General features: G+C 55.8%; 1 protein-coding gene across 1 annotated transcript; it reads right to left on the minus strand.

The window, feature by feature from the left end:
* Positions 1-1,250: 1,250 nt before the first annotated feature.
* PLBD2 (phospholipase B domain containing 2) lies at positions 1,251-22,978 on the minus strand. Its single transcript, XM_049619299.1, has 12 exons — positions 22,621-22,978; positions 16,114-16,207; positions 13,515-13,673; positions 11,536-11,636; positions 11,106-11,320; positions 6,905-7,002; positions 4,977-5,137; positions 4,254-4,349; positions 3,936-4,007; positions 3,152-3,304; positions 2,417-2,579; positions 1,251-2,196 (listed from the first exon to the last, which is right to left on the minus strand). The coding sequence occupies exons 1-12, from the start codon at positions 22,908-22,910 to the stop codon at positions 2,029-2,031; spliced, it is 1,770 nt and encodes a 589-aa protein (XP_049475256.1). The 5' UTR covers positions 22,911-22,978; the 3' UTR covers positions 1,251-2,028.
* Between the last annotated feature and the right edge of the window lie 2,577 nt (positions 22,979-25,555).

The raw sequence follows: 25,555 nt of genomic DNA on the forward strand, positions 1-25,555 counted from the left end.
CCGGAGGCAGCGAGCAGGAAGCAAGGAAGGGCGCTGAACCAGAGCTGGGGCAAGGGCTGCCTCCACTGGAGGCGGAACCAGCCGGAGAGGCGGACGAGGCCAGGAGGGCCTCCTGGGAGCCGAATGACTTTAGCACAGAACCGCTGGGAGCAGAGCAGCGAGCCCCCTACCGGTGGGGGTGGGCAAAGCTACACTGACTGGACACCCATCTCGGGGGTAGGGGAAGGGGCGGACTTGAAGAGAAGGTCACTCAAACCACGACACCTGTCTTCCGAGGAAAGCCACCCGTCTTCCGAGGAAAGCCACCGTCTTCCGAGGAAAGCGTGGGCGGAAGCCAGCGAACGAAAACAGACCGAGGAAGGCCTGCCAGGGCTCCCCGAGGTCCGAGAGGGGCACCCACGCTGCTCACGGGCATCCCTGTGCCTTCGGCAGCAGCCTCAGGCAATTCATTGAATCCCCAAGGTCAGGGTGAAGCTTGAGACCCCCGCGGAGCCCCTCAGGACACGATGCAGCTCCCTCCGCAGAGTCCCACCCAGCCGAGCAAACAGCAGGGGCTGTGAGATTCAGGGGAGAGTGGGGACCCCACCCCAAGCCCGCCAGGAACACAGGCCCATCCCCCGATTTCCAGCCAGGAGGGGCACACATGTATCTTACAGGGGACGGAATACCAAGGAAGGGCTGGAAGGAACAGCATAGCAGCAGCCCCTGGGCCCCAAAATTCTTCCCTGGGGCCAGACTGCGACTAAAATAGCGCTCAGTTTAAGAAAACCTGCCCAGAACATTGGATTGCTTCCAGCCTCCACTGTCCCGCCTCTGTCGGCACAAAGCCCCCAAAAGAGGCGAGGCAGACCCCTCCGCCCACTACAAGAGCTGAAGGCTGGGGTCGACCAGCCGGCTAAGGTCAGACGGTGACAGGCTCTGTTTCGTCTTGTGTAGTACCCCACAGTGGAACTTGGGAAAGTCTTGTTGGCTCAGAAGGCCCCAGGACAGGACCCAGAACAAAGTAGGTGCTCAGTGAACATCTGGCTGGCTGGCTGGCTGGATGGATGGAAAATGGATGGATCTATGGATGGCTGGATGGGTGGTGAGTAGATACAGATAGGAGGGTTGGCAAATGAATAAATGGATAGGTGGATAGACAGAAGAATGGACAAGAGAATGCAAGAGTGGATGGTCTAGAACCCAAACCAGAGAGGAGAAAAGGCAGCAACCCAGCCTTCCCCACTGCCCCAAAAAGTACAGCACAGGGGCCACGGCCTCTCATTTAATGGCAGCACAGCCTGCGATTTGGTTCCTACAGCAGGGGAGCTGTGGGCACGGCCCAGAGGCCAAGGGCAGGCCCAAGTTGGGGGGCAAGGGGCACGAGGCTGCAGCCAACGAGGCCAACGAGGCCAACACTCTCATCTGCCCCTCAAGAGAAGCACACTAACACCCCTGCAGCCACAAGTCACCAGAAACTTTGGTTTTTGTTTGTTTTCAAGTTTCTGTCCTCAGGGAAGCCGCCCAGGAGGGAAACCAGGGGGCTGCTTCCCGAGGGGGGCAGGGGCGGGAGGTGGCAGGACGGATGCCAACCAGAGGCAACGCCCAGGTCTCGGGGCCGAAACCCCACAAGCTCCAGAGCCACCGGCAGGAATGACACTGGGAGGCAGGGACCCAGACAGTCCCCCGCTGCCCCAGCAGGGGCCCCGAACCCCATCCGAGGACCCCTCCCAAGCCCTCAGGAGAGGGCAGCATGAGGACAGGGCCCCAGGCCGGGGGAGAGAGAGAAGCAGATGGGGCAGAGAGAGAGGTGCAGAGGCAGGGGACAAGGGCGGCACTCGCCCACTTACAGGGAGCGAACGAGTCAGTGCTGGGCCCTGGCGGGCCCCGTGTCCCACCTAGGAGACGACCCAGATGAGAGTAACCCTGGCAGACCCGGGTCCCAGATCTGGGCACAGCAGGTGACAAAGCCCACGGAGCGGGCGGGTGGGAGGTAGGGGCAGCGGCCCGTGGTGGCCCCGCGGGGGTCAGTGGGGACGAGACGGAGGCTCAGTCCCACCGCACCTCGATGGGCGAGAACTTCCAGAGGTCGGGCTGGCCCATGTGCAGCAGGCCGCTGAAGGGCGAGGAGCTCCACTGGAACGGGGGCAGCTGGTCCCACGTGGGGCCACTGGCCGCCACAAGCTGAAAGGCCTTGGCCAGGGCCATGCTGGTCACCTGGGGGCCAGGGCAGAGGCCGCTGAGCACCAGCCCAGGCCGGGCCCCGAGCCGCCCCAATCCGGAGGGCCCTGACCCCCAGCCCTATCTCTGACCCCGACCGCAGCCCAGCGCCGACCCTGCCTCCTGTCCTGCCATCCACTTTGACCTGAGCCGTCACCGCCCCCCCCCTTCCTCCCCAAGCCCACCCCCAGCCCCCAGGCCCAGGGCGGGGCCGTACCTTCACATCTATGCCCCCGTGGGAGCGCTGCTGCAGGGCCTGGAAAGGGTAGGAGCCGTTGGCCGGGTTCAGGTCGGAGCGGGCCGAGATGGCATTCTCTGCGTTGGCCTGTGGGCTGCACGCTTTGCACAGTGACAGTGGGTCGTGCAGGAAGTCGTTGTACCTGGATGAGGGAAGGGAGGGGGCATCAGTCGCGCCGGGGAGAGGGGGCCGAGGAGGGGGCTGGGCTCCCCGTGGCGGCAGAGCCCCGGGACAAGCCACCCGCCCTCAGGTGCCCGCTCCCGCCCCCCAACCCCGCCGCCCGGGCCTCCCTCACCCCTGCACCTGCCCGTGCCTTGCTCAGCGTCTCGTCTCTGCTCAGGCCGCCCCCAACCCCAAGCCGGGCTAGATACCCCATCCTACCCCCTTCTGGCATCTCTCGGGGCTCCGCCAGCCTGAGCTCATGCCCACATCGGTGCGCGCGCCTGACGGGCTCCGCGCCTCCCACGGCCAGGGCGCCCCTGCTGGGTGCGGGTTCTCTGGCACCGGGCACGGTGCCTGGCACGGGGTGGCCCACCCCACAGCTGCCCGGCACCCTCGCCCGGAACAGGAGGACAGCACCACGGGGCTCCCGCACCCGCGGCTACAGCTGGCCGCCGCCCCGTGACCCCCAGGCTCGCCGTGAGGGTCACACGAGGGCCAGGAAAGCGCACAGAAAGCCCCCACGGGACTCGGGGCTCCCGCTGCCCCACGCACCGCATAAGCCGGATCATGGAGTCCAAGTCGTGCACCAGCGACTGGTTCCGCCCGAAGATCTGGGCCCGGGGGCTCCTGTCATAGGAGAACCAGTCCCCGTACTGGGCCACGAGGGCCTGCATCCCGCTGGCGTTGAACACGCTCTCAAAGTACCTACGGGGCACAAGGAGGGTCACTCCCGGCCTCTGACCACGCTGGCTGTGGCCCGGGGGGCGGGGGGAGGGGGGGTCACTCCAGAACATGATCACTAAAAACCACGACCGGACGCCAACAAGGCCTTCCGTGGGGGCGGGGGGGGGGGGGCGGCTTGGTGAGGTGACCAAGCTTAGGCTCTGCAGTCCCAGAGACATGGGTTCAGACGCTGACTTCGCCACTGAACAGCTGTGGAAGGCACCTCAGGGAAGGCAGGCATTCGCACAAGGCCTCAGTTTCCTCATCTGTGACATGGGAACAGTGGCCGTGGCTGCTGGGAGGGGGTCGTAAGCGTCAAATCTCTCGTCTGGCAGAGGACAGAGGGCCAAGAGGTTGCGGCTGCGCAGCCTAGTTACGGGACACACGGCGAGGGAGCCACGGCAGGCGTGGGCACCTGAGCCGGGCCAACCCCCACCACCCTGCCGTGGGTGCAGACCTAAGCCCCCAGACCGGCAGGGCTTTTCTGGCCAAAGAAAGGGCAGAGCGGTTTCTCTGCTCCACGGGTTGAAAAGATCATGCACGGAAGGACCCCTGGCCAGCCCGGAGAGCTGAGCAAGGGTGAGGCGGGTATGGGGCAGGGGTGGGGACATACGGGATGTTGTAGCTGGCCCAGTAGGTCTTCTGGTAGAGTTCCGAGGTCTTATCGGCCACCACCACCATGCCCCTGGGACCGAGAAGACAGACGGGGCAAGACCGGTGAGAAAAGGAGCACCTGTGGGCGCTGCCCTGCTCCAGAACCCCTGATGGCTCCCCACTGCCCCGGGGTAGATTGCGTCCTGAATCTTCCCCTCTCCCACCTGGCCTTCCTCAGATGCTCGCCTTCCCACACACATTCCGGCATGCCTCCAGACCTTTGCCTAGGCAGTTCCCTCTGCCTGGAACACCCTTCTGTCCTTCCCACAGTACTCACGGGATCTGCTCCAGGACGGTGAGCACCCTGCTCCGAGGGCTGGGCCCGCCGGGGACAAACGCCTTGTAGTCCACAATCATCCACTGGTTGTTGTACCTGCCGTGCCCAAGGAAGGGGGACTGAACACACCCTGGGGACACTGCCCCAGTGGCCCGCGGAGTCAGGACTCATGGGGTGGGGGTGGGGAGGGGGATGTCCGGCCGTCTGATTGTCACCCTGACGTTGCAGCTTGAACAGGTGTCGTCAGCTCTCATCATACTGTCTGCCTGCTCCAGAGGAGTCTGTGGCTCCCCAGTGCTTATTGGAACAGAAGTCAATTTTTCTGCCCAACCTTCCAAGGCCCTGCAATGTCCGCTCCAGTGTCTCTGGCTCACGGGCCCTCATCCACGCATGCCCCCTTCCTCACACAGCCCTCCCCTGTCCCCAGAGCTCTCATATTCCAGGTTCTCTTCCTGGCCTCCCTCTTAGAGCCTGTCCCTGGATAGAAGAGCCTGCAGGAGAGGGGCAAAGCCCTTCCTTTCCTGAGCCTCAGTTTCCCTAAATATAAGACAAGGGAGAAGACTTTAAGGCACTTTCCAACTCCAGGAAGAACCATGAGGGCTCTGCGGAGGGTGTGGGGTATGTGGCCCTGGTGCCACATCAGGTCCCCGGGGGCGTGACTGTTAGAGGGGGGGTTGGTCCATTTCGGGGATGAGGAGGCCACAGTGCCAGAAGCCCACTCACGTGCCACTGTTGAACTTCTGGAAGATGTCCGCCCAGGCGTCCCCGTCCAGGGCCAAGCGGTTGGCCACGACATTGCGGACCCACTCCAGCACAGAGTCCTTGGGCTGCACGTACTTCCACAGGGCCGGGTTCCTGTTGCCGATGGTGGTCTCCAGTGTCACCTGTGGGAGAGCAGAAGGGACGCTGCACTGAAGGGCCACCTGACTTACGACCGGGGCACGCTGCCACCAAGTGGCAACGCTGCCCCAGTCGTGGTCCGCACACTGGTTATTCACAGCTGGGTCCTGGTTTGGGTGCGCGTTCCTCACTGGTTCCTTGGCTGAGCGCCGAGGGGGCTTCACGATCACCCATCCAGCTTTGTCCCGGAGAACAGCCCCCGACAGAGCCCACGGTGCTGCTCCTCCGGACCCGTTCTCCCGACCAAGTCGGTCAAATCTTTCCCCAGAGACAGCATCCCATTTCTACACCTGCCTTGCAGTTCTGCAGGGCAAGTCGGGGGGCTTGAGGAAAACGCGGCAGGACCTCTGATGCCCCTCTTTACTGAAAGGTAAAGTGAGGCCCGAAACAGCCAGGGGACGCGCCAAAGGTCATGGCTGGTAAGCGGATGGGCCGAGATTCGATCACCGAACTTGCGGCTCTCACACCAATCCGTGATAGCAACGCCCGGGTGGGAACACCTGCTTCCACTCCTTCCACCCCGTCCCTTCCTTGTGCCTCGCTCTACCGCTCTTAGCACCCAAAGCCACTGCCAGAACTCGGACCGGCGTGGCCCGGAAAGCCCCGGAGGGCGGTTTCCCCTCTCGGGGCAGGGGGGCTCTGAGCCGGGGGCGGGACAAGGGGAGCCCGCAGACTGGGAGGGGAAAACAGTGCATCTCTGTTCCCACCTCCACCGAACTGAAACTCGGCATCTCCTTCCACTGGCAGCTCCCCGTGGCACGAGTGGCACCGGAGACCGTCACCAAGAGAGGTCACAGACGTCTGCCCAGCATGCGACAGGGCGGCACCTCGCTCAGGATATCATTTCTGCTCCCCGTTCCTTCTACGTCACGGTGGTCAGGCCTTCAGTGCGTTCAGTAAGCAGCACGTGTACAACATGCAAAGGTTCCTTACGTGGTATTGCGATCAACGCGTTTCAGTATAATTGGTTCCCTTTATGATCCCTTATATTCTGGCTTATGCATTTAAAAACGTTACTCTGAGAAGGGGGTCCACAACCCCCTCGCCTGCCAAAGGCGTCTGTGGCACAGAGACAGCTAAGGACCCTGCTGGAAGGTTAATTTCCTGCCGGGGCACCAGCCAGGGAACTGGATGAAACCTTCTCAGTTGTCCTTCCCCAGACTGTACCCTCCTTTCCCCACCAGGACTGCAGCGAGGGGGTCCCCGCCCCCACGACCTGGCCCTCTCGCGCTTCCTTCCACATTTAAGGGAGCTAAGCCCCACGCTTCTCTCAGAAAGCAACAGGGAAGGAAGGAGCCCCTCCCCGCCGCCCCCCACCCCACCCCGGGAACTGGCACCTTCTGCGAGGAGGGTATTATTTTAAAGCAATGTTTTTTCTCCTCCGCATGTTGCAATCTCAGGGCTCAATGCCCCGGCTCGGGGATGCCAGGAACAGATTTCTGAACGAGTCTGGACCCCGGCCAGGAAAACCGATTAAAAACAACACATTGGAAACAACATTTATTCAGAAAACCTGGCCGGGCTAGAGAGAGTGTGCGGAAGGCAAGAGGCGAGGCAGCACAAGAAACAGCAAGGTCACGGTGGAGGGAGGGACGGCGTATGCTAAAGACACACGAACAAAACCGCAAACGGGCCCCCAAACCAGCGACGGATCGCTGAGGGGGTGATCGCGGAGCAGACAATGTGCAGCCCCGGCAGGGACTGGGGATCGGCAGCCCCAGGGAGAAAGGCGACACGAGAGGGACACTCACCAGCCCGCTGCCCACGATGTAGAAGTCGTCACAGGAGAAGAGGGTGCCAGGGTAGGATGAGAAGACCAGCTTGTTGCCAGGAGCCAGCGGAGAGTTCACTGTGGGGGGGGTGGGGGAGAGTAAGCCCAGCGGGGGATAGGGGTGCAGGTCAGATAAGCCCATCCGGGGACCCCTGCGCCCCCGCCCAAGACACAGAGCCTCCAGGTGGGGAGAAGCAGGCCTCAGGGGGGGCCTCCATCCATTCTGATGTGTAGCAAACCATGCTTTTGCTGTGTGTGTGTGTGTGTGTGTGTGTGCGTCTGTGTGTGCATGTGTAAAAAGGAAAGCCAGTAGCAAAAAAAAAAAGAAGAAAAAGAGATATATATACACACACATTTCTTTAAAAATATATTTCGTTTACTAGAACACTTTGGCTTTCCTTTTTAAATTTTTTTAGTAACAGTTTAGTTTTGAGAGAGAGAGAGGGAGAGCAAGGGAGGCGCAGAGGGGGAGGGAGAGAGAGAATCCCAAGCAAGCCCCACGCTCAGCACAGGGCCCGATCTCACCATCGTGACATCATGACCTGAGCCGAAATCGAGTCCGACGCTTGACTGACTGAGCCACCCAGGCACCCGGCACACACACACACACACACACACACACACACACACTGTGAAGTGATGCCCACGGTCAAGCTCTCGAGGGCGCCCATCACCTCACATAGTTACCATCTCATGTGGGTTAAAGTACTTACGGTCTATTCTCCTACCAAATTTCAAGTGTCACGACCCAGTTGTTAACCTCGAATCCCCAGAACTTACTCATCTCAGAACGGAAACTTTGTGCCCTCGGCCAACGTCCCCCTGCTTCACCCTCCCCCCGCCTCTCTCTGTATTTGTCTCTCTGTGTCCGACGTATTTTACTTCACACAATGCCCTCCAGGTTCGTCCATGTTGTCGAAAGTGGCAGGGATTCCCTTTTCTTTAAGGATTTAACTTCCAAGAGTGCCAAGGTGAAGAGCGTCTAGCCCACGGCAGTACACAGTAGGCCTCCAATCGGGGGGGGGGGGTGTATATGAAGTTCTAGAACAGGCAAAACTAATGTAATGGAAAGGCGATCAGGGGTGTGGTTGCCGGAAGGATAACTACAAAGGGCACAAGGACCTTCCCAGGGGACGGAAGTGTTCTCTGCTTTTACTGAGTGGCAGTTACATGACGGCCTGTGTTTGTCCAAACCCATCAATATATACATCCTACACGTGTGTTTAACCATCAGTAAAGTTAATACAAAAAAAAAAAAAAAAAAGCTCAGTCCAGGATGTCATTTATGACCCATCAGAATGTCAAAAATGGAAAAAAACCATAACACCCAGTGCTGGCAAGGTTGAGGGGAAAGCTGATACCTCCCAGCCTTGTGGACAAGTGTAAACTGGCCCAGCCACTTTTGGAGGCAGTTTGGCTGTGTGCATCTTGAGACTAAAATGTTTAATTATCCCGTCTTTTAACCTAGTGTTTCTACCTGGGGGCCCACTTGTCTTGCAAACACCAAAGACCTGGAAATGGCCCAAGTCCTCAACTAAGAACTAGTTTAAAGTTTCACATCCAGCAGTTAGAAGGTGGACTGAACATGGCAATTATCAAAACTTCTCCAAGGCCAGGGGCGTCTGGGTGGCTCAGCCAGTTAAACGTCCGACTTCAGCTCACGTCACGATCTCGCAGGCTCCGTGCTGACAGCTCAGAGCCTGGAGCCTGCTTCCGATTCTGTGTCTCCCTCATTCTACCCCTCCCCCCCCCAAAAAAAATAAACATTAAAAAAAAATTAAGAAAAAAATTCTCCAAGGCCAGCTGTTGCGCAAAGGGAGCAAGCTGCAGACAATCCATACGGTATGATCTCATTTAAGTTTAAAAAAAAAAAAAAAACAGACAGAAAACAAACTTTTTAGGGCAGTGAAACTCTTCTGTATAATACTATAAAGGCGGATACGCATCATCGTGCATTCACCAAAATCTGTACGACCATACTTTTCAGACTGAACTTGAATGTAGGCTAAGGACTTCGGTTGATAGTAACATACGGATATTGGTAGATCAACTGTTAACCAATGCACCACACCAATGCAACATGTTTATAATAGGAGAAAGGAGTGGGAAGGTATATTGGAATTCTCTGTGATAGCCACTCAATTTGTCGGTAAACCTAAAGCTTTTCTAAAAAATAAAGACTTCCCAACGGGTGCCATCCTCAATAAATTATATTTAATATAAATAAATAAACAAATTAATAAAATAAAATAAAAATAAAAATAAAAAATAAAGACTTAACCAAAAAAAAAAAAAAAAAGGTTCATACATACACATTATAAAGGCATCCAAAAAAATCTAGACGCTCCAAACCAAAGTGGCAACAGGTGTCCTTTTAGGAGGGGTCTGGAATTTGGGAGAAGGGTTTCACGGGAGAGATGTATTTCTTCATCTACATCGCTAGAATTTGTGTCCGCACGAATGTATTCACATGTTACTAGCATAATACAAATCAGTTAAAGCAAATGGAAAAATAAAGTATATTTCAGTCTCGGAAAAAACATAACCAAATAGTCTCCGAAACGATCTCCCAGGGGTCGTGCGGCATTCAAAGTGATTGTGATTCTATGTGAATGTTTTATTGTATTTTCCAATTTTCTGTAACATGTGTATAACTTATGTAGGTTTTTGTTGAAGTAAACTCTGCTCCCAGCGTGGGGCTCGAACTCACGACCCTGAGATCAAGCGTCGCAGGCTCTCCTGACTGAGCCAGCCAGGCGTCCCCTTACGTAGGTTTTTTAAAAAGACATTACAGTGTTCACGGATCTACAGCAACGGAAAGGAGAGACCTATGGCTGCAGGTGACAATATGGACGAGCCCGACAGGCATCACGCTAAGCGGGAGAATTCAGACACAGGCGAGCACATGCCGCGTGTTTCCACTCGCGTGACGTTCGAGATCAGGCAAACCTCGTCTGTGCTGTAAGAAGTCAGAGGGAGCTCATGCTGGGGTGAGGCCAAATGTGGGTGCTGCACCCAGGGCCGTTCAAGCCGCAAACATCCCATCTCCACACGAATGACGCGCACACTTCTCTGTATACGTGTCAGTCAATTCAGACATTTACTTGAAATTAACGGGCATTAGGTTGTTTCCAAACCATTATGGTAGTTGACATCCTTGTACCCGGGCTCTGTGCAGGAAGTCGCAATGTTTCTCTAGGGACAGACCCGAGCCAAGAACTGCTGGACCATGGGAGAGACAGGTTTTGAACCTTATTAGAGGCCGGCTGGGCTCGTCTTCAAAGAGGCAGCACCAAGCCCCAGTCCCGTAAGCAGAGGAGGAGGGTGTATGTTTCCCCACTGCCTCGCCACCTCCTGGCAACATTTGATTTTTAAGGGTCGCCAAGAGGGAGGCACTGCGAACATGTGACAGTGGCTACCTCGGGGCGGGGGGGGGGGGGGGGGGGTGGCAGCGCGGGGGCCGGGGATCGGTGGGCGGGGAGCCCCTCTGGGGCACTTGGGCCTCAGTTGCAAAGTTTTCACATTGGACAGGAAGAACGTACTCGCACGCTCCTCACGCAGCTGAGCATTTGCGCAAATGGCCATCATTCTTCCCGATCTCGCACCCATACCGTCTGCAGTGGGACCCTCCAATTCCTCACCTCAAACAGCAGGCTCTGCTTCCCCACCTCCCAAATCTGAGCGGGTCACTTGACTTGCTTTGAGCAACGGTTTCAATCAGCCTTCGAGAGGCCTCCCGCGTTTCCCTGCCCAGATGTCACACGAAGGAGCCTGGGCCGGCCCGGCCGCCCCAACACCCAGCTGACGGCCAAGCCCCAGACGGGCAAATGCGGCCGTCCCACCTCCGCTGACCGCAGAAGCGTCAGGGACCCGGCCACCATCAGCCGGGCCTGCCTGGCCCCAGATGACAAAACTACCCGGCGGACCCACAGACACGCGAGCACAAGTGAATGGCTGGGTCTCAAGCTTTGGTTGTTTTACACTGGGGTTGACTTGTTACGCAGCAGCGGGTGACTGACACACCTTGTAAAGTACGAACTAAAAGGAAACAGACGTGTTAAAAATGAGACGAACTCTGAGGGCGGCCCCGCGGCGTGCGTGGGGCCGAGGCCCGCACCTTCCGCCCACCCTCCAGCCCGCCCCGCGCGCCCACGCGCGCAGATACACCCGCATCCACCCACCTTGGGGGTCTTCCCGGAACTGGAACCAATACTTCTTGATGATGCGCAGCATGTTCTGGTAGGAGCTCCAGGTGTTGTGGGCGATCAGGAGGTCACTCTGGCCAGGCAACAGCTTGATGAGGGCGGAGCACGAACCAGAGCCCATGACGTGCTTGCTCTTGGTCTTGTTCAGGGCTGGCTCTAGGTCTCCCAGGTCCCCAGCAAGCTGCAACAGGCTGGGCAGGGCCGGGCACCAGAGGGTCACCGTGCCTGCCGGGAGTGCACTTACACACCCCTTTCCCAGAGGAGGAAGCTGAGGCTCTGGAAGGTGAGCCGAGCGGTGCGAGGCCGGGCCAGGCAGCGGCAGAATGGGCACTGGAACCCAGGTCTGTCTGACTATAAGGCGCGGGGCCCTTTCCCCTACCCTGTCCACTCCGGGGGTGGCACTTACAGGAACCCCAAGGGTTTGATGGTGAACCTCCCAGTCGGAAAGGTCACACTGCTTTCATAGCTGTCCTCCAGACCCTTCAGCTGCAGGAGGGTCAGCCGCACCTGAGGGAGGGGCAGAGGGAGGGTGAGGCGGTGGGAGGGGCTCTGGTCTGGGGATCCAGACAGAGCAGGAGCGGCCCAGGTGCACCCTCATGGCTCCAGCCAGCCCTGACCCCCCTCTTACCCAGCACCCACCCTTCCTGCCATTACTTACTTAATTATATGTCTCTTCCCTGCGCCAACCTAAATCACTCCCACTTCAGAGCCCAGTTCAAAGCCACCTCCTCCAGGAAGCCTCCCAGCCAGCCCTGACCCATTGTGAACTGCTCCCAATTCTGAGTTTAGCTACTGGCTGCGCTGCTGCCTCAGGGCATGTGTCTTGTAACTGACTTCTCCCCATTGTCACTGTCACTGTTCTATAACCAGGGAGATCATCACTGTGTCCCCCGTAGGGCCTTGACCATGCACCTAGCATCTGTAAGATGGATGGACAGATGGGCAAAAGGCTAAGCTACACAGACAGACAGGCAGGCAGGACTGAAAGATGGATGGGTGGCCACTAAGTTATGTAGAAGGAAAGGAAAGAGAAGCAATCGTCCAGATGGATGGCAGGGTGGACAGAAGGACAGATGTCTAATCAGGTGCATAGACTGGATGGGCAGACAGGACAAGACAGACCCATTCCTTCATCTATAAATATTCAGCAATCCCTTACATATAAAGCACCCACTATGTGCCGGCCCTTGTGCTGGGCACTGGGAGTATTTTGGTGAACAAAGTAGATGTGATCCCTGCCTGTCCTCACGGGCAGTGGAAGACGGACTCTGAGTCCCTCACTAGGGCACCACAGGGAAGTGTGAGGACCGGACAGAGGTGAGGGGTGGGGGGCGAGCCAGGCAGAGGAAGTGCTCTTGGCAGAAGGAGCAGCGGGCCACAAGCCCTGAGGGAAGAGGAGGGTTCAAGGAACCAGGAGGTCAGGGAGGCTGGAGCACAGAGCGTGGTCAGCAAGGTGTGTGGGCATGATCCCCAGGGAACAGGGCAGCCCCTGGCAAGATTTAAGATGGGGAGAGAGGGCAGGCATGACGGAGCTACAGATGGACAGACTCACACTGACAGGTGCTTCAAGGACCGATGGCCAGGAAGAAGGTGAGGAATAAAGCAGACAAGGTGGTTGGTCAGACAGACAGCTGGGCAAGTGAATGGGAGGGGGTGTAGGGGGGAAGTGTGCAGATGGGTAGACGGTGCACAGGGACACAGACAGACAACCCAATGGGGCACATCAAGGGCGGGAAGGGTGGGGCTATAAGGGGTGGGGGTAACAGATGGGTGAGAGGAAGAGAGTGAAAGATGGGAGAAGCTTGTGGGGGGTAAATGTGTGGACAAACCAGACATACAGGGGGGGGGGGGGGGGGGAAGGATGGACAGGGAGGGAAGGATGAATGGAAGATGGACAGATGGGTAGACAGGTGAAAGGGAGAGAAGGAAGGATTGAGGGAAAAGGAAGACAGAAGGGAGGGAGGGAAGTATGGCGGGAGGGAAGACTGGATGGCTGGATGGAGAAGTGGATGGGTGGGTGGGTAGATGGGTGGAAGGATGGATGGGTAGGTGGATGGATAAACGGATGGGTGGGTGGGTGGGAGGGGAGATGGCTGGAAGGACAGATGGGAGGGAGGGTTAGAGGGAAAGGGAAGAAGAGAGGGAAGGAGGGAAGACTGGATGGATGGACAGACAAATGGAGGAATGGACGGGTGGCTGGAGAGGGAGGGAAGGAAAGAGGAAGGCCTGACTGATGGAGGGAAGGATGAAGGAGAGAGTGAGGGGAAAGGGCCGGCGAAGAGGGGTGGGAGGCGGCGGTCAGGGCAACAGCACCCACAGCAGAGTCAGGTCCCCAAAGCAGCCCCGCCCACCGCCCCGCCCAATGGGCACGGGGGCCACGCCCACCTGATGCCAATAAGCAGAGCCCTTGTTCCGCTGCATCTGCTCCTGCATCCACTCCAGGTTGGTCTCCAGGAAGTTCTTGAGCTTCTCGCAGTAACCGACTTCGTACTCGAAGGGGCCACAGTAATTCACCACCGTGTTCACCCAGTGCATATAGATGAGCTGCGGGGCGGACGAGGTGGGCGGGGGCAGGGGTGGCGCAGCCGGGCTGCTCCCCTCGCGGAGGACCCAGCCGGCCCCCCACTCGGGCTCCGATGCCTCGCCCCCACCCGAGCCGCCAAAGAGCCCAGGCGCCCTGGGAGGCCCCCTCCGCACCTTTGCTCTCCTCCCCCCACCCCGCTCTCGTCCCTTCGGGGGCCCAGAGCCTCTGGCTGCCTCCCTCCTTTGAAAGCCTTCACCGTTCAAAGTCTGTTCAGACTGGGCCTCCTCCGTTACCGGAGACGCCCAGTCTACGTCCCCATTCAGTCAGCTGGTGCGTTCACGCACCTACTGTGTCCCCATCCTAAGCCCCGAGGACATAGCAAGGAACTCACAACCGACATGTGGGCAAGAGAACGCGTGCCCGTTCAACCGGCCCTCAGAGGCCCTCCACACCCCCGCTGCTCTGATGTCACACGAGCAAGCCTGGACCACCTTCCTGGGAGGTTAAAGACCACGCCGCCCCATCACCCCAGCTGGCAGACAGCCCATCCCCAGGCACAGGAATGAGGCCATTCTAGGTCACCCGGCTGCCCCGGCTGACCTGTCAGCTGACTGCAGAAGCCCGGGGGAGGCCGGCCAAGATCAGCCAGACCTGACCTGGAATCCCAAATCCACCCACTGACATCCCAGCCGGGGGAGGGAAGTCCCCTAACTTGCAGCGCGACGGAGAAGTGGCCGGTTGCCCGTAGCCAGCATTAACAGCACTCTGTCAGCATCCCTACTTCATAGCTGCAGAAACTGAGGCACAGGCGTGCGAGGACCTTACCCGAGGTCCTCTAGGTAATGAATCAAAGAGTCAAGACTCGAACCATGGGAAGGTGTAGATGTGTCATTTCCCAAAGCACGGACCTCACTGGGCCACGCCCCTCACACCGGAAATATTCCCAAGACAGACAGGTCACTGAGGGGACCGTGGCGGCACCCAGTCCCCCGAGACTGATCGCTTAGGGACCCCCACTCTGCCTTCACCTCCCTGAAACACCCTCACATTCTACTCAGCCCTCGAGGCCTCGGTAAGATGCCACCTCGACCATGCAGCCTTCTCCTACTTCCAGAAGCATTTGCCAAGTGCCTGGCCTACACCAGTCTCCGGCCCGGGCGCAGGGGACACAGCCTGGGATAGGACGCAGTGGCCAGTCACGGGAAGCCCCCCGGGGCCAATAGGGGAGGCAGCAGAACCTCTGGGCGGACAGAGGCGGGTCTGAGTGCTGGCTTCCCTGCTGATGGGCTGGGTGACCCTGGGTGAGTAATCTCCCCTCTCTGGGCCTCGGTGGGGTGAGCAGGATCAGGGAGAGAACGCAGGCAAAGCCCCGGGCACACGCGTTGGGGATTCCTTACAGGGGAGCCCTGTGGCCCTGCCCCGCTGCTCCTGGCAGGCTACGGGCCCCCTGAGAGATGGAATCAGGTCTCGTTCACCACCGAGCGCCCCAAGCAGCACAGGCCCGACCCAGCGTCTGAGCAGCTCCCCAGACATCGGGATCCCAGGAGGGCGTCCCAAAGTGCTGCTGGGGTATCACGACGAGGAGCGTGAGTTTCATAAAGGAGTGTCCCACTGCGTGCAGCCGTCTGTCACATGCTCTTCCCTCTCGCCCCCGAGCACCTGGACGCAGCTCGGCTGCTCACTCCTTGTCAAGGCCCTGTCATCGCTCCCTGCCACCATAGCACCATCTGGGCACTCACGCGCCAGGGGTGTTCGGCTGTTGCCACCTTAAGGCAGTTCTGAGCCCCTCGGGCGCGTCCTCGGGTCGCCCCGGGCACACCCGACGACTGGGGCCGCTGGAACCCCGGGCGTGGGCAGCCTCCGCTCTTTACTGCCCAATGATTTTCCAAAGCAGGCTTCACACCTCCACCCACGCGGGGGGCGGGGAGAATGGCTGTCACTCCACAGCCTCACCTACTTGTGACCCGGGCTGACTTCCGAAATTTATGAGATCCCTTTCACAGCGCCCCAAATCAAGTAAAGCAGATTAGTAGGTATGTTGCCTGGGGATTCATCACATGAAGTACAAGTAGGTCACCAGAAGTAAGAGAGGGGAGATAATTCGGGTGTCCGTCCACGGGCGACCGAATGAATGAAATGGGCTCTATCCACATGATACAGAATCACGTGGCCACGAGAAGGAGTGAGGCTCGATATACTTTAGAACGTGGATGCGTCTTGAAAACATGACACCACGTAAAAGGAGCCAGACACAGGAGACCACTCGTTCATATGAAACCTTGCTAACAATACGCGAATCTGCACAGGAGGGTTGCCCGGGGCTGGGGTGAGGGAGAGAAGGGAGGTAGGGGCACACGCCTCACCACCAGAGCCCTTCAAAGCTCCCTGGGGGACACGCTGGGTGGGACGGGAGGCAGGAGCCCCGGGTCCCCCCCTCCCCGCCCCCCGGTCCGGTCTTACCTCCTCAGACACGGCGGCCTCCACCATGCCCGCCGCGTAGGCCTGCAGGCTGTCGTTATAGCGGCCGTTCGTGCGCAGCTCCAGAAAGGCCCATCTAGACGGGGAGGAGAGGGGACACCTGGTCAGCGCGGGGACAGATGCAAAGCCAGCCCCCAGCTGGGCACACGGCCATCTCTAGCGGTAAACCCTGAAAAACATAGTGAGAACGGCCATTCGCGCGAAGGTCCATCAAGAGGAGTGCTGGGTCAAAGGGCACATGTTTTTGTCACTTCAATAAACACTGACAAACATCCGTCCCCCACAAAGCCGTACCAATCCACGTCCCACCCCCCACAATCACGTCAGCCAGCGTCCGGTGAGGGCTTCCGCTGTGCCAGACGCTGTTCTAGTCACTTCTTAGGTACGGACTCATTTATCCTTGCGACCCTCCTACAATCCTACCAGGTCGGCATGGTTACCCCCACCCCCCATCACACAAGAGGAGGAAATTAAGGCACAGAGTTATGTCACTGCTGCGGGAGCCTGTGCTACTGCCCTCGCCCCCCCGTATCTGTGCCCTCTGCTGTGCGACTTTGTGGTCCCTCCCACCAACGGCCAAGCGCTTCCTCGCCCCATTGATTTGGGCCCGGTCACATCACAGGACTTGCTCTGGCCAACAGAACATGGGTGGAAATGACCGTGTGCCAGTTATAAGATCAGCCCTCAAGAGGCCTCCTTTGGGGCACCCGGGTGGCTCAGTCGGTTGAGCGTCCGACTTCGGCTCAGGTCGTGATGTCGCGGTTCATGAGTTCGAGCCCCGCGCCGGGCTCTGTTGCTGACAGCTCAGAGCCTGGGGCCTGCTTCGGATTCTGTGTCTCCCTCTCTCTCTCTCCCCCTCCCCAGCTCATACTCTGGTTCTCTTTCTCAAAAATAGATAACATTAAAAAAAAAATGCCTCTGCTATTGACTTGAGAACATGCCCCAGCCAGCCCGCTGCTCCCAGAAACATGGAGCGGACCAGGTCCGCAGACCCACAGCGTGAAACAGAGCCGGCAAAGGGCAGAACCGAAATTCAATTCCAGGCAGGCTGGCTCCCATTCCCCCTGGGAAGCAGCATTTCCAAACTCTGATGTGCATCCGTGTCGCTAAAAGACCTTGTTCAGAAGCAGATTCTGATCAGGAGGTCCGGGGCAGGGCCCGAGGCCCCGTGTTTCTAACTAACAGGCTGCCTCGTCGCAAGGTACACACTCCTGGCTGGGAATGATTCCTATCAATCTTTCCCACCTTTGCTCGGGCAATGGTGGAAAAATTCCATTGTGTTGTTTTCATTGTAATCCTTTCCTCGGTTAAATTGCACTCGTCTTTACATTTTTATTGGTCATTTGTAGCTCTTTGGTTCACGCGCTTTACTCTTTTCTCCCTTGTGTTTATCTTTGCTTATTGATCTGCGAAATTCTCTACGTCCACATTAGCCCTCCGCTTGTCACTAACGCTGAAAATATGTTTGCGTTTTCATTGATTTTTCGCTTTTGTTTTTGCCACACAGAGGTTTTCGTGTGTGTGCGGCCAAGTCTATCCATCTTTTCCCGTGTGGTTCCGGATTTCATCCTCGCTCCAAGGACACCAAACTATTCACCCAGGTGACTTCTGTACCTAGGGGAGAAACGCTGGTTAAGGCAATTCCTGCGAAGAAAATGAGGGCTACGGGAAGGCACTAATGAGAGTGTGAGGCAAAACAGGGCACAGCCAGGCTCAGCCAGGACAGCCTCATGGGGAGGCGGCTAAAAAGCCCCCGGAAGGGGTCCAGGCCCGGAACAGCTCAGCCCCAGAGAGGGCTCTGGAGAGGAAAAGACGATCAAAATGTGCACGCCTGATACTTTGGGCAAGCAAGCCTCGTTGAGAGCCTACTGGGTACCAGGCGACAAGAAATGAATGACAAGCAGGCTCAGCCTTCCAAAGGCCAATGCAGGGGAGGGGGGGAGGGGTCGGCATGTAAACAGGTAATGACATAACAGGGAGACTGCTCTGAAGGGAAGAGAGTGCCATGTGCTGACGAGATTTCAGAGGCAACGTTAAAAAAAAAAAAAAAAATTAGCTGGGGCGCCTGGGTGGCTCAGTCGGTTGAGCGTCCGACTTCGGCTCAGGTCATGATCTCGCGGTCCGTGGGTTCGAGCCCTGCATCGGGCTCTGTGCTGACAGCTCAGAGCCCTGAGCCTGTTTCAGATTCTGTGTCTCCCTCTCTCTCTGCCCCTCCCCCACTTGCACTCTGTCTCTCTCTGTCTCAAAAATAAATAAACATTTTAAAAAAAGAATTTCCTTAAAAAAAAAAAAAGTTAGGGGAGCCTGGGTGGCTCAGTCGGTTAAGCGTGTGACTGTCGGTTTCGGCTCAGGACATGATCTCATGGCTTCGTGAGTTCAAGCCCGGCGTTGGGCTCTGTGCTGACAGTGCGGGGTCTGCTTGGGATTCTCTCTCTCTCTCTCTCTCTCTCTCTCTCTCTCCCCCTCCCCCGCTCATGCTGTCTCTGTCTCTCTCAAACTAAACAAATAAACCTTAAAAAAGATTTTTTTTAATTAGAGAAGCGCAATTGGTCTGTGTGAAAGCGTTTTACACACACACACACACACACACACACACACGGGCGCATGCACATACCTATGCTTATACATAGGCATACATACTTAGGCCTATTTATGCACAGAAAGTTCTGGAAGAAAGAGCTAACACTGGTTATCTATGGGGCTATATATTTACTTCATGCATCCTGTCTTAACTTTCTAGACTGCTGGGATTTTTACCACAAGAATTGCTTGTATAATAATTAATTACCTGTCTAATACAATTCACTACTTGCATAATAATTCCAAAAACTTAAAAGAGAACGGAAACGAGGAAGAAGCAGCAGGAAGCGATAGCCCCACCACCCCCCCCCCCCCCCCATCTCCTGGTGTGCGGCCTCGTTCCAAAGGGCAACTAAGGTGACTCCATTTAGGTGGGTTGTATTCACTTTGCCCTCAGAAAACCCAGGTTGATGGGTTTCCGCCTATTTCCAGAACACTTTGCTTGGAGGGAGTTCCCATTCAAGGGGCTTTGTTCTAAGTCACCAGATTTCAGGGCTGGAGCCCCTGAGGCTGATCTCTGAGGATCCCTCTGTTGCCACAGGCCCTGGGCCTAATCAAATGATTTTTTTTTTTAATATGTATTTGTTTATGGGGGGGGGGGGGGTGGCGGGCAGGGAGAAAAGGAGACAGAGAATCCCCAGCAGGCTCAGCGATGTCAGCCCGAGCCCAATGCAGACTCCACCTCACGGACTGTGAGACCAGGACCTAAGCGGAAATCGAGGGTCAGCCTCTTAACCGACTGGGCCACCCGGGCACCCATCAAATGATTTCTTTTCCAAGGTTGTCACCACAGAGATGAGGCAGGCGAAGGGCCCCAAATGTCTCTGACAGTAAAGCAGACACTCGGCCTCATACCACACGTCCTTGCCCTTCCAGCCCCAGCTTCCCCATCGGTAAAACGGGGAAGCTTGAATTTGGGCAAACGGCCTCTAGGTTCCCTGTTGTGCTGACCACTTTGCCAAACTCTACCCCGGTCCCTGGTCAAGAGAAAACCACTGATAAGAGCATTTCTGAAGCTTAATGTACCCATTAGACTGCTCTCTATTAAAGAACACATCCTTTCTGCTTATTTGGCTCTAAAAGAGCTGATCTGTTAGGAGATAAAACTGACAGAGGTCAATAAATGCTTCTCTGTTTTGTTCTTAATGCACTCCTTCGACAAAAATAAAAAGTTGGCACACTGATCTGTTCCCTCCGGTTTTTTTTTGTTTTTTCTGTAAAGTCTATGGGCCACACTGTGATTTTACGCTGTCGGTGCCTAATGCCTGACGATTCCAGGGTCTAAAGAGGCCACGTTTGAGAAAAACCAGCCCATTCCTGTGAGATGAGCTGGGGGTCACAAATCTCCCCTGGCCACCATGCCCTGTTTCGGGGTATAGGGTACCCTGGGCACCCTCGGTATGTAGGCCACCCTACCTCATCTGGGGCTATCACTCCTTCCTCATTCTCAATGGAATATGATTATCTTTTCTGACTCCCAAGAACAGTTGGATGGTATTTATCCACTTCACAAGCTTCTGCTTGTTGGCTGGTGGATTTGGGCTGGTTCTCTGCCTCTTAACAGGTTAATTCCCTCTTATTGGTATTCTCTTCCTTTCCTGACTCCAAGGTGATCTGTGATTTGTATCAAGCAGCTGGTTGACGGAGGGGGGCGTCAAGGAAGGGGGAAAAGGTAAGGCTGGAGGGTTCAGCCTCCCCAGCACCAAGGTCAGAGCCAAACTGGCGAAGGCTCTGCCTCCTGGGGCAGCTCAGATGCCCACGCACCCAATCCTAACTGTTTCAGACTTCACGGGGAGTATCGGTCCAAGGTCAGATACAGCACAACTGAGAGAGAGCAGACTATGTGGGAAGAGGAAATGGAATTTAGCCAGACAATCCTGTGGCGAAATCTGGGGGACAGAAGGAGGAGAGATCCCGAGTCCAGGTAAACAAAAGACGAGTCAAATTCCTGGCCTCCATCCTTGGAAAAATGAGACAGTCACCCACAGTTCGGCGGTTCTGCTGATCGGGGACCAGGAAACCCCACATGTAGTTCGTCTTACCTCTGAGTTCTAAGAGGTTGTTCTGAAGGGCCTCAGTTTCCCTGCTTCTGGTACAGTTCTCCCTACATCATGGTCCTAAGTGCTAAATGGGAAGACTGGACCGAAAGGATGCTGGAAAGGGGAGGTGAGAGCGAGAAGTACAGAAGAGACCTGGCCTCTTGCCTTAGGCCTCAGTTTCCCCAACTGTAAAATGGGGCAGAGGGCACCTGCTCCTTTCTTTCACTCATTCCTTCTTTCAGGAAACAGAGGTGCTTTCTGTGACCCCACTGAATTTCCCCCCCCCTTCCTTTCAGAGGAGGGAATGGGTTCAGAGAGGTGAAGGGATTTACCCTTCACAGAGCAAAGGTCGCAGAGCAAAGGAGCTGGGCCTGAAAGACCTTTCCATCCGGCACAATCAAGGAAGTCCTCTCTCCACCTCTGTTTTCCAGAATTCAGAGCAACACAGCCCAGTGGGGGCCTCCTGAAGACAAAGCCCCCGCCCTATGCGGGGCCTCACCTCTGTGCCTCCTTCCTAGCCAGCATTCAGGCAGAGATTTGTCAGGCTCTCTTGGCTTTGTTAGGGCCCAAAACACGTATGAGTCAGCAGAGAAAGGGTAACCAGATTCCAGAGTCACAGAGCCACAGAGCCCTAGTTCCTGCCATAGACTCTAGCCCACCCTGTGGCCTCCTCTCCCTGGGAGCCTTCCCAGATTAGCCCCACCCGCTGTGTCTGCAGCAAACCCTTCCTCACAATGTCCCCTCTGTCTACCTGATACCCTCCCAAGTCCCACAAAGCACCAGAATGGGGGTGTCTCCCACGTTCTGTATCTCCCCAACACCTGCAGGAATTAATGCATGCCACCAAAGTGGATGGAGGCAGTGGGAGGGCAGTAGAGGGGAACTTAGGGTTCACTAGGATCCCCAACACAGCCTTGATCCAGGGCCTGAGCCCTGCTGACAAGGCTTTTAGGCAATTCTCCCCACGCCCATGGGCTCAGGTTTCCCTCCTGGCACTGTCTGCCTCCCCACTGAATCGGGACCCTCACCTTGCTCAGCTCTGTGTCCCCAAAGCCAAGTACATCAGGTGAGTGAATGAATGAATGAATGAATGGGCACAAGCCCTGGTACAGGGCCTGAGAGGGTACCACTCAACCTCCCGATGGAGCACATCCAAAATCTGAATCACAGAAATGGGAGCCCAGACAAGCAAGGGAGTCAGAACGACAGCCGGGGGCCCAGTGATAAGGACAGCAATCGTGACTACCAAGGACCGAGCACTTGGCTCCATACTATCTGGCCAAGCAAGAGAGGACCAGGAGAGAGGAGAGAGGATCAGGAGAGAGGACCGGGGGAGAGGAGATAAAGGAGAAGAGCCCAAGCAAACACACTATCTGGGTCTATGTGAATTTAGGGACCTCGCGCTTTTCCCACTGGCCTACAATCTAGGCTCAGTCCCGCTGCCCTGGTTCTAGAACAGAGGCAGGAAGCTGGCACCCATGGGGTAAGCCACCACAACCAAGGAAGTGAGATGAGAGTTTCTCTCTTGAAGAGCTATCACCAGCCTTCGGGCCCAAGATGGGGGGAGGGGGGCGGCGCTCCGCGGACCTGATCCAGATGGAGTCACTGGGGCCTGGGTGGCAGGGATCTGGTCTCTAGGGTAACAGAGGTACTGTCACCTTTGGCTCAAGGCCAGGGACTGGTCCCCATGAGCTGAGAGATGCTGCATTAGCCCCAGGGATCCGGTCCGGATGGCTGTGCTGCAGTCTCAGGGGCGGGAAAAGTGACCCTCGGGGAGACAGGGGCCCCGTTCTAGGGGCAGGCGAAAGGCCCGGTGTCCATGCAACCCCCTCCCTCAGCGGGTCCCGCGCGGAGTCGGACCAACCCTCACCCGGTCTCGCGGATGGCGTTGGTGAGGTTGGCCCAGGCCACGGCGTCAGGGTGGCGGCCATCCACCAGTCGGAGCTGGCCGGTCTCGGCGTCCAGGAGCACCGAGCGGCTGCGGGAGGCGGGTGGGACCGGCCCGTCGGGCCCCCACTGGCGCCCCGAGATCGGGATCGCGCCCGTCAGGCCGCTCAGGAACAGCCCGACCAGCAGGGCCAGCACCAGGGCCAGCGCCAGGGCCCGCGTCAGCGCCCGGGCCAGGCGGCCGCCGGGGGAGCCGTACATCGGGGCCACCATGACGGCGCGGACCGGGGCACCGCAGCCCGGCTCACGTGACTGCACTCGGCGGCGGAGGGCTAGGCCGGCGCAGGCGGGGAGAAGGCGGAGCGCGGCGGGAGGCGGGGCTTGGACGAGCTCTTCCGGGGTGGGCGGGGCCCGTCTTAAAGGGCCCCGGCGCCCCTGTCCACCTAAGCCAACTGCCTCGCTCGCTTTGCCCCCTGTTTATCTTTCAAATTGTCAAACCTTGAGAAAAGGTGCAAGCGTGTGCCTGCCATCTATGGCTAATATTTTCTTCTATGTACTTATCTGACCCAGGATCCACTCCTCCCACCATACACAAACACAAACAACTAAATGATGAGAACGTGATGTAAATGACAAAACCAGAAGTGGTGAAAAAAATATGGGTGAATTCCTCCATAGCTTGTGTGTGGAGGCGGGGACCCGGGGTGAGGGGGGAGAAGGCCTTCCAACTATGACTTAAAATCCAGATGTGAAAAAAGATCAATACATTTGACTACATAAAATCTTCTGTAACTTTTACACGTGGAAAACGCCATAAGCAAAGTCAAAAGACAGCTAACTGACAAAGAGAAAATACGTGCAACATATGTTATAGATAAAGGCTAATACCATTAATGTATGAAGAACTCTTTAAATGTGAAAGGGGGAAAATGTGGAAACCAGATAGAAAAATAGACAAAAATGTGAACAATTGATGAAAAAAAATGTAAAAATGATCCTTAAACTTATGAAAAATGCTCACTTCATTGGCCATAAGAGACACCCAAATTATAGCTACATTGAGGATAAAATTTCAATGAAATATACACCAGAAGTTTTGAGTGCGTGTAAAAACTGGGGAGATCAGAATAAGGTCTGTGATTTAGTGAAAAGTGATGTGTTCATGACAAATTCCTGGCGCTGATCATTGCACTTTGGTTAAGTGGCACGTTATCCTTGGGAGAAGCCGGATAAGCTGTACTACTTTTCAAAGAAACTTAAAAAAAAAACTACTTCTCACCCTTCAGATTAGAAACACATGAAGAAGCTTGACAGCTTACGCTCTTGATGACTCTGGGGAAATAGACATGCCTACTTTGCTGGTAGATGTGTTAAATGGAGGAGAAATAGGTAATGTCTCAAAAAACTTCACTTGCGTTTACCTCCTGACCCAGCAATTCCACTTCTAAATATCTATGCATAAGGTCTTTCACTGCAGCCTGGTTCATAATTTTAAAATATTGGAAACACCTGGGACTCCTGGGTGGCTCAGTCACTTAGGCATCTGACTCTTGATTTTGGCTCAGGTCGTGATGTCAAGTTTCATTAGATCGAGCACCACATCAAGCTCTGCGCTGACTGTAGGGAGCTTGCCTGGGATTCTCACTCTCTCTCTCTCCGCCTCTACCCCTACCACCCCCACCCCCACCCCTGCCCCTGCCATGCATGCAGGCCCCTTCTCTCTCAAAATAAATAGTAAACTTAAAAAAATATTGGAAACACCCTAACGCCCATACACATGAAATTCATTTAGTAACTGGATCAGCTCCAAGATGAAGTACTATGCAGCTGTAAAAAAAAAAAAAAAAAAAAAGAATAAGGAAATTTTCTATAGATTACTAACACATAGTGTTCATTGAAAAAACAAAGTGTGAAAAAGTGTATGTAATATGCGGTGTTTTGTGTAAGAAAGAAGGGCAAATAACATTTACTTGAAGCTTCTAATTCTTGCAAAAGAAACACAGGAGGGATAAACCGAAAACCAATGAAATTAGTTTCCCAAGGAGGTAGGTGAGAAACGGGTGGAAGGGTTAGGAGAGAGAATGACATGTCCGTGAAGACAACTTTTTGTAGTTTTCTTTTTTTTTAATTCCAATAAAACGAAAATACAGTGTTCTCTTTTTGCATAGTTTTGACTTTGGGAAGTGTGTTGATATTTTGTGTACTTTAAAAAAAATCCAAGTCTGGGGCTCCTGGGTGGCTCAGTTGGTTGAGCACCAACTTCGGCTGGGGTCATGATCTCACAGTTCGTGAGTTCGAGCCCCACGTCGGGCTCCGTGCTGACAGCTCGGAGCCTGGAGCCTGCTTCGGATTCTGTGTCTCCCTCTCTCTCTGCCCCTTCCCAATCATGCTCTGTCTCTCTCAAAAATAAAAAAAAATATTTTTTTAGAAATCCACGTCAGCAATATGGGGAAAATCCATAAAAATGAATACAAGCAGAAACAAACAAACCTGACTTATTTTTTTAAATTTTTTTCAATGTTTAGTTATTTTTGAGAGACAGAGAGAGACAGAGCATGAGCAGGGGAGGGGCAGAGAGAGAGGGAGACACAGAATCCGAAGCCGGCTCCAGGCTCTGAGCCGTCAGCACAGAGCCCGACGCGGGGCTCGAACCCGTGAACGGTGAGATCGTGACCTGAGCCGAAGCTGGACCCTTAACCGACTGAGCCACCCAGGTGCCCCCACACCTGACTTATTTCAAATAAATCACATAACTGCACTGAATGAGTCTCGAACTCTGTGTCACAAATTTGGTTTTCCAAAGAGGTATTCTGAAACTCTTCTCCGGGTATTGTAGGACTGAGCAAATGAATAAATATAATGCCGGTTCGGGATCCGGGTTTGTCACTGCGGGAGGAGAGAAATACAAATATGGAAAG

This window comes from Panthera uncia (genome assembly GCF_023721935.1).
Source record: "Panthera uncia isolate 11264 chromosome D3 unlocalized genomic scaffold, Puncia_PCG_1.0 HiC_scaffold_8, whole genome shotgun sequence".
In the NCBI taxonomy this organism is placed as follows: Eukaryota; Metazoa; Chordata; class Mammalia; order Carnivora; family Felidae; genus Panthera; species Panthera uncia.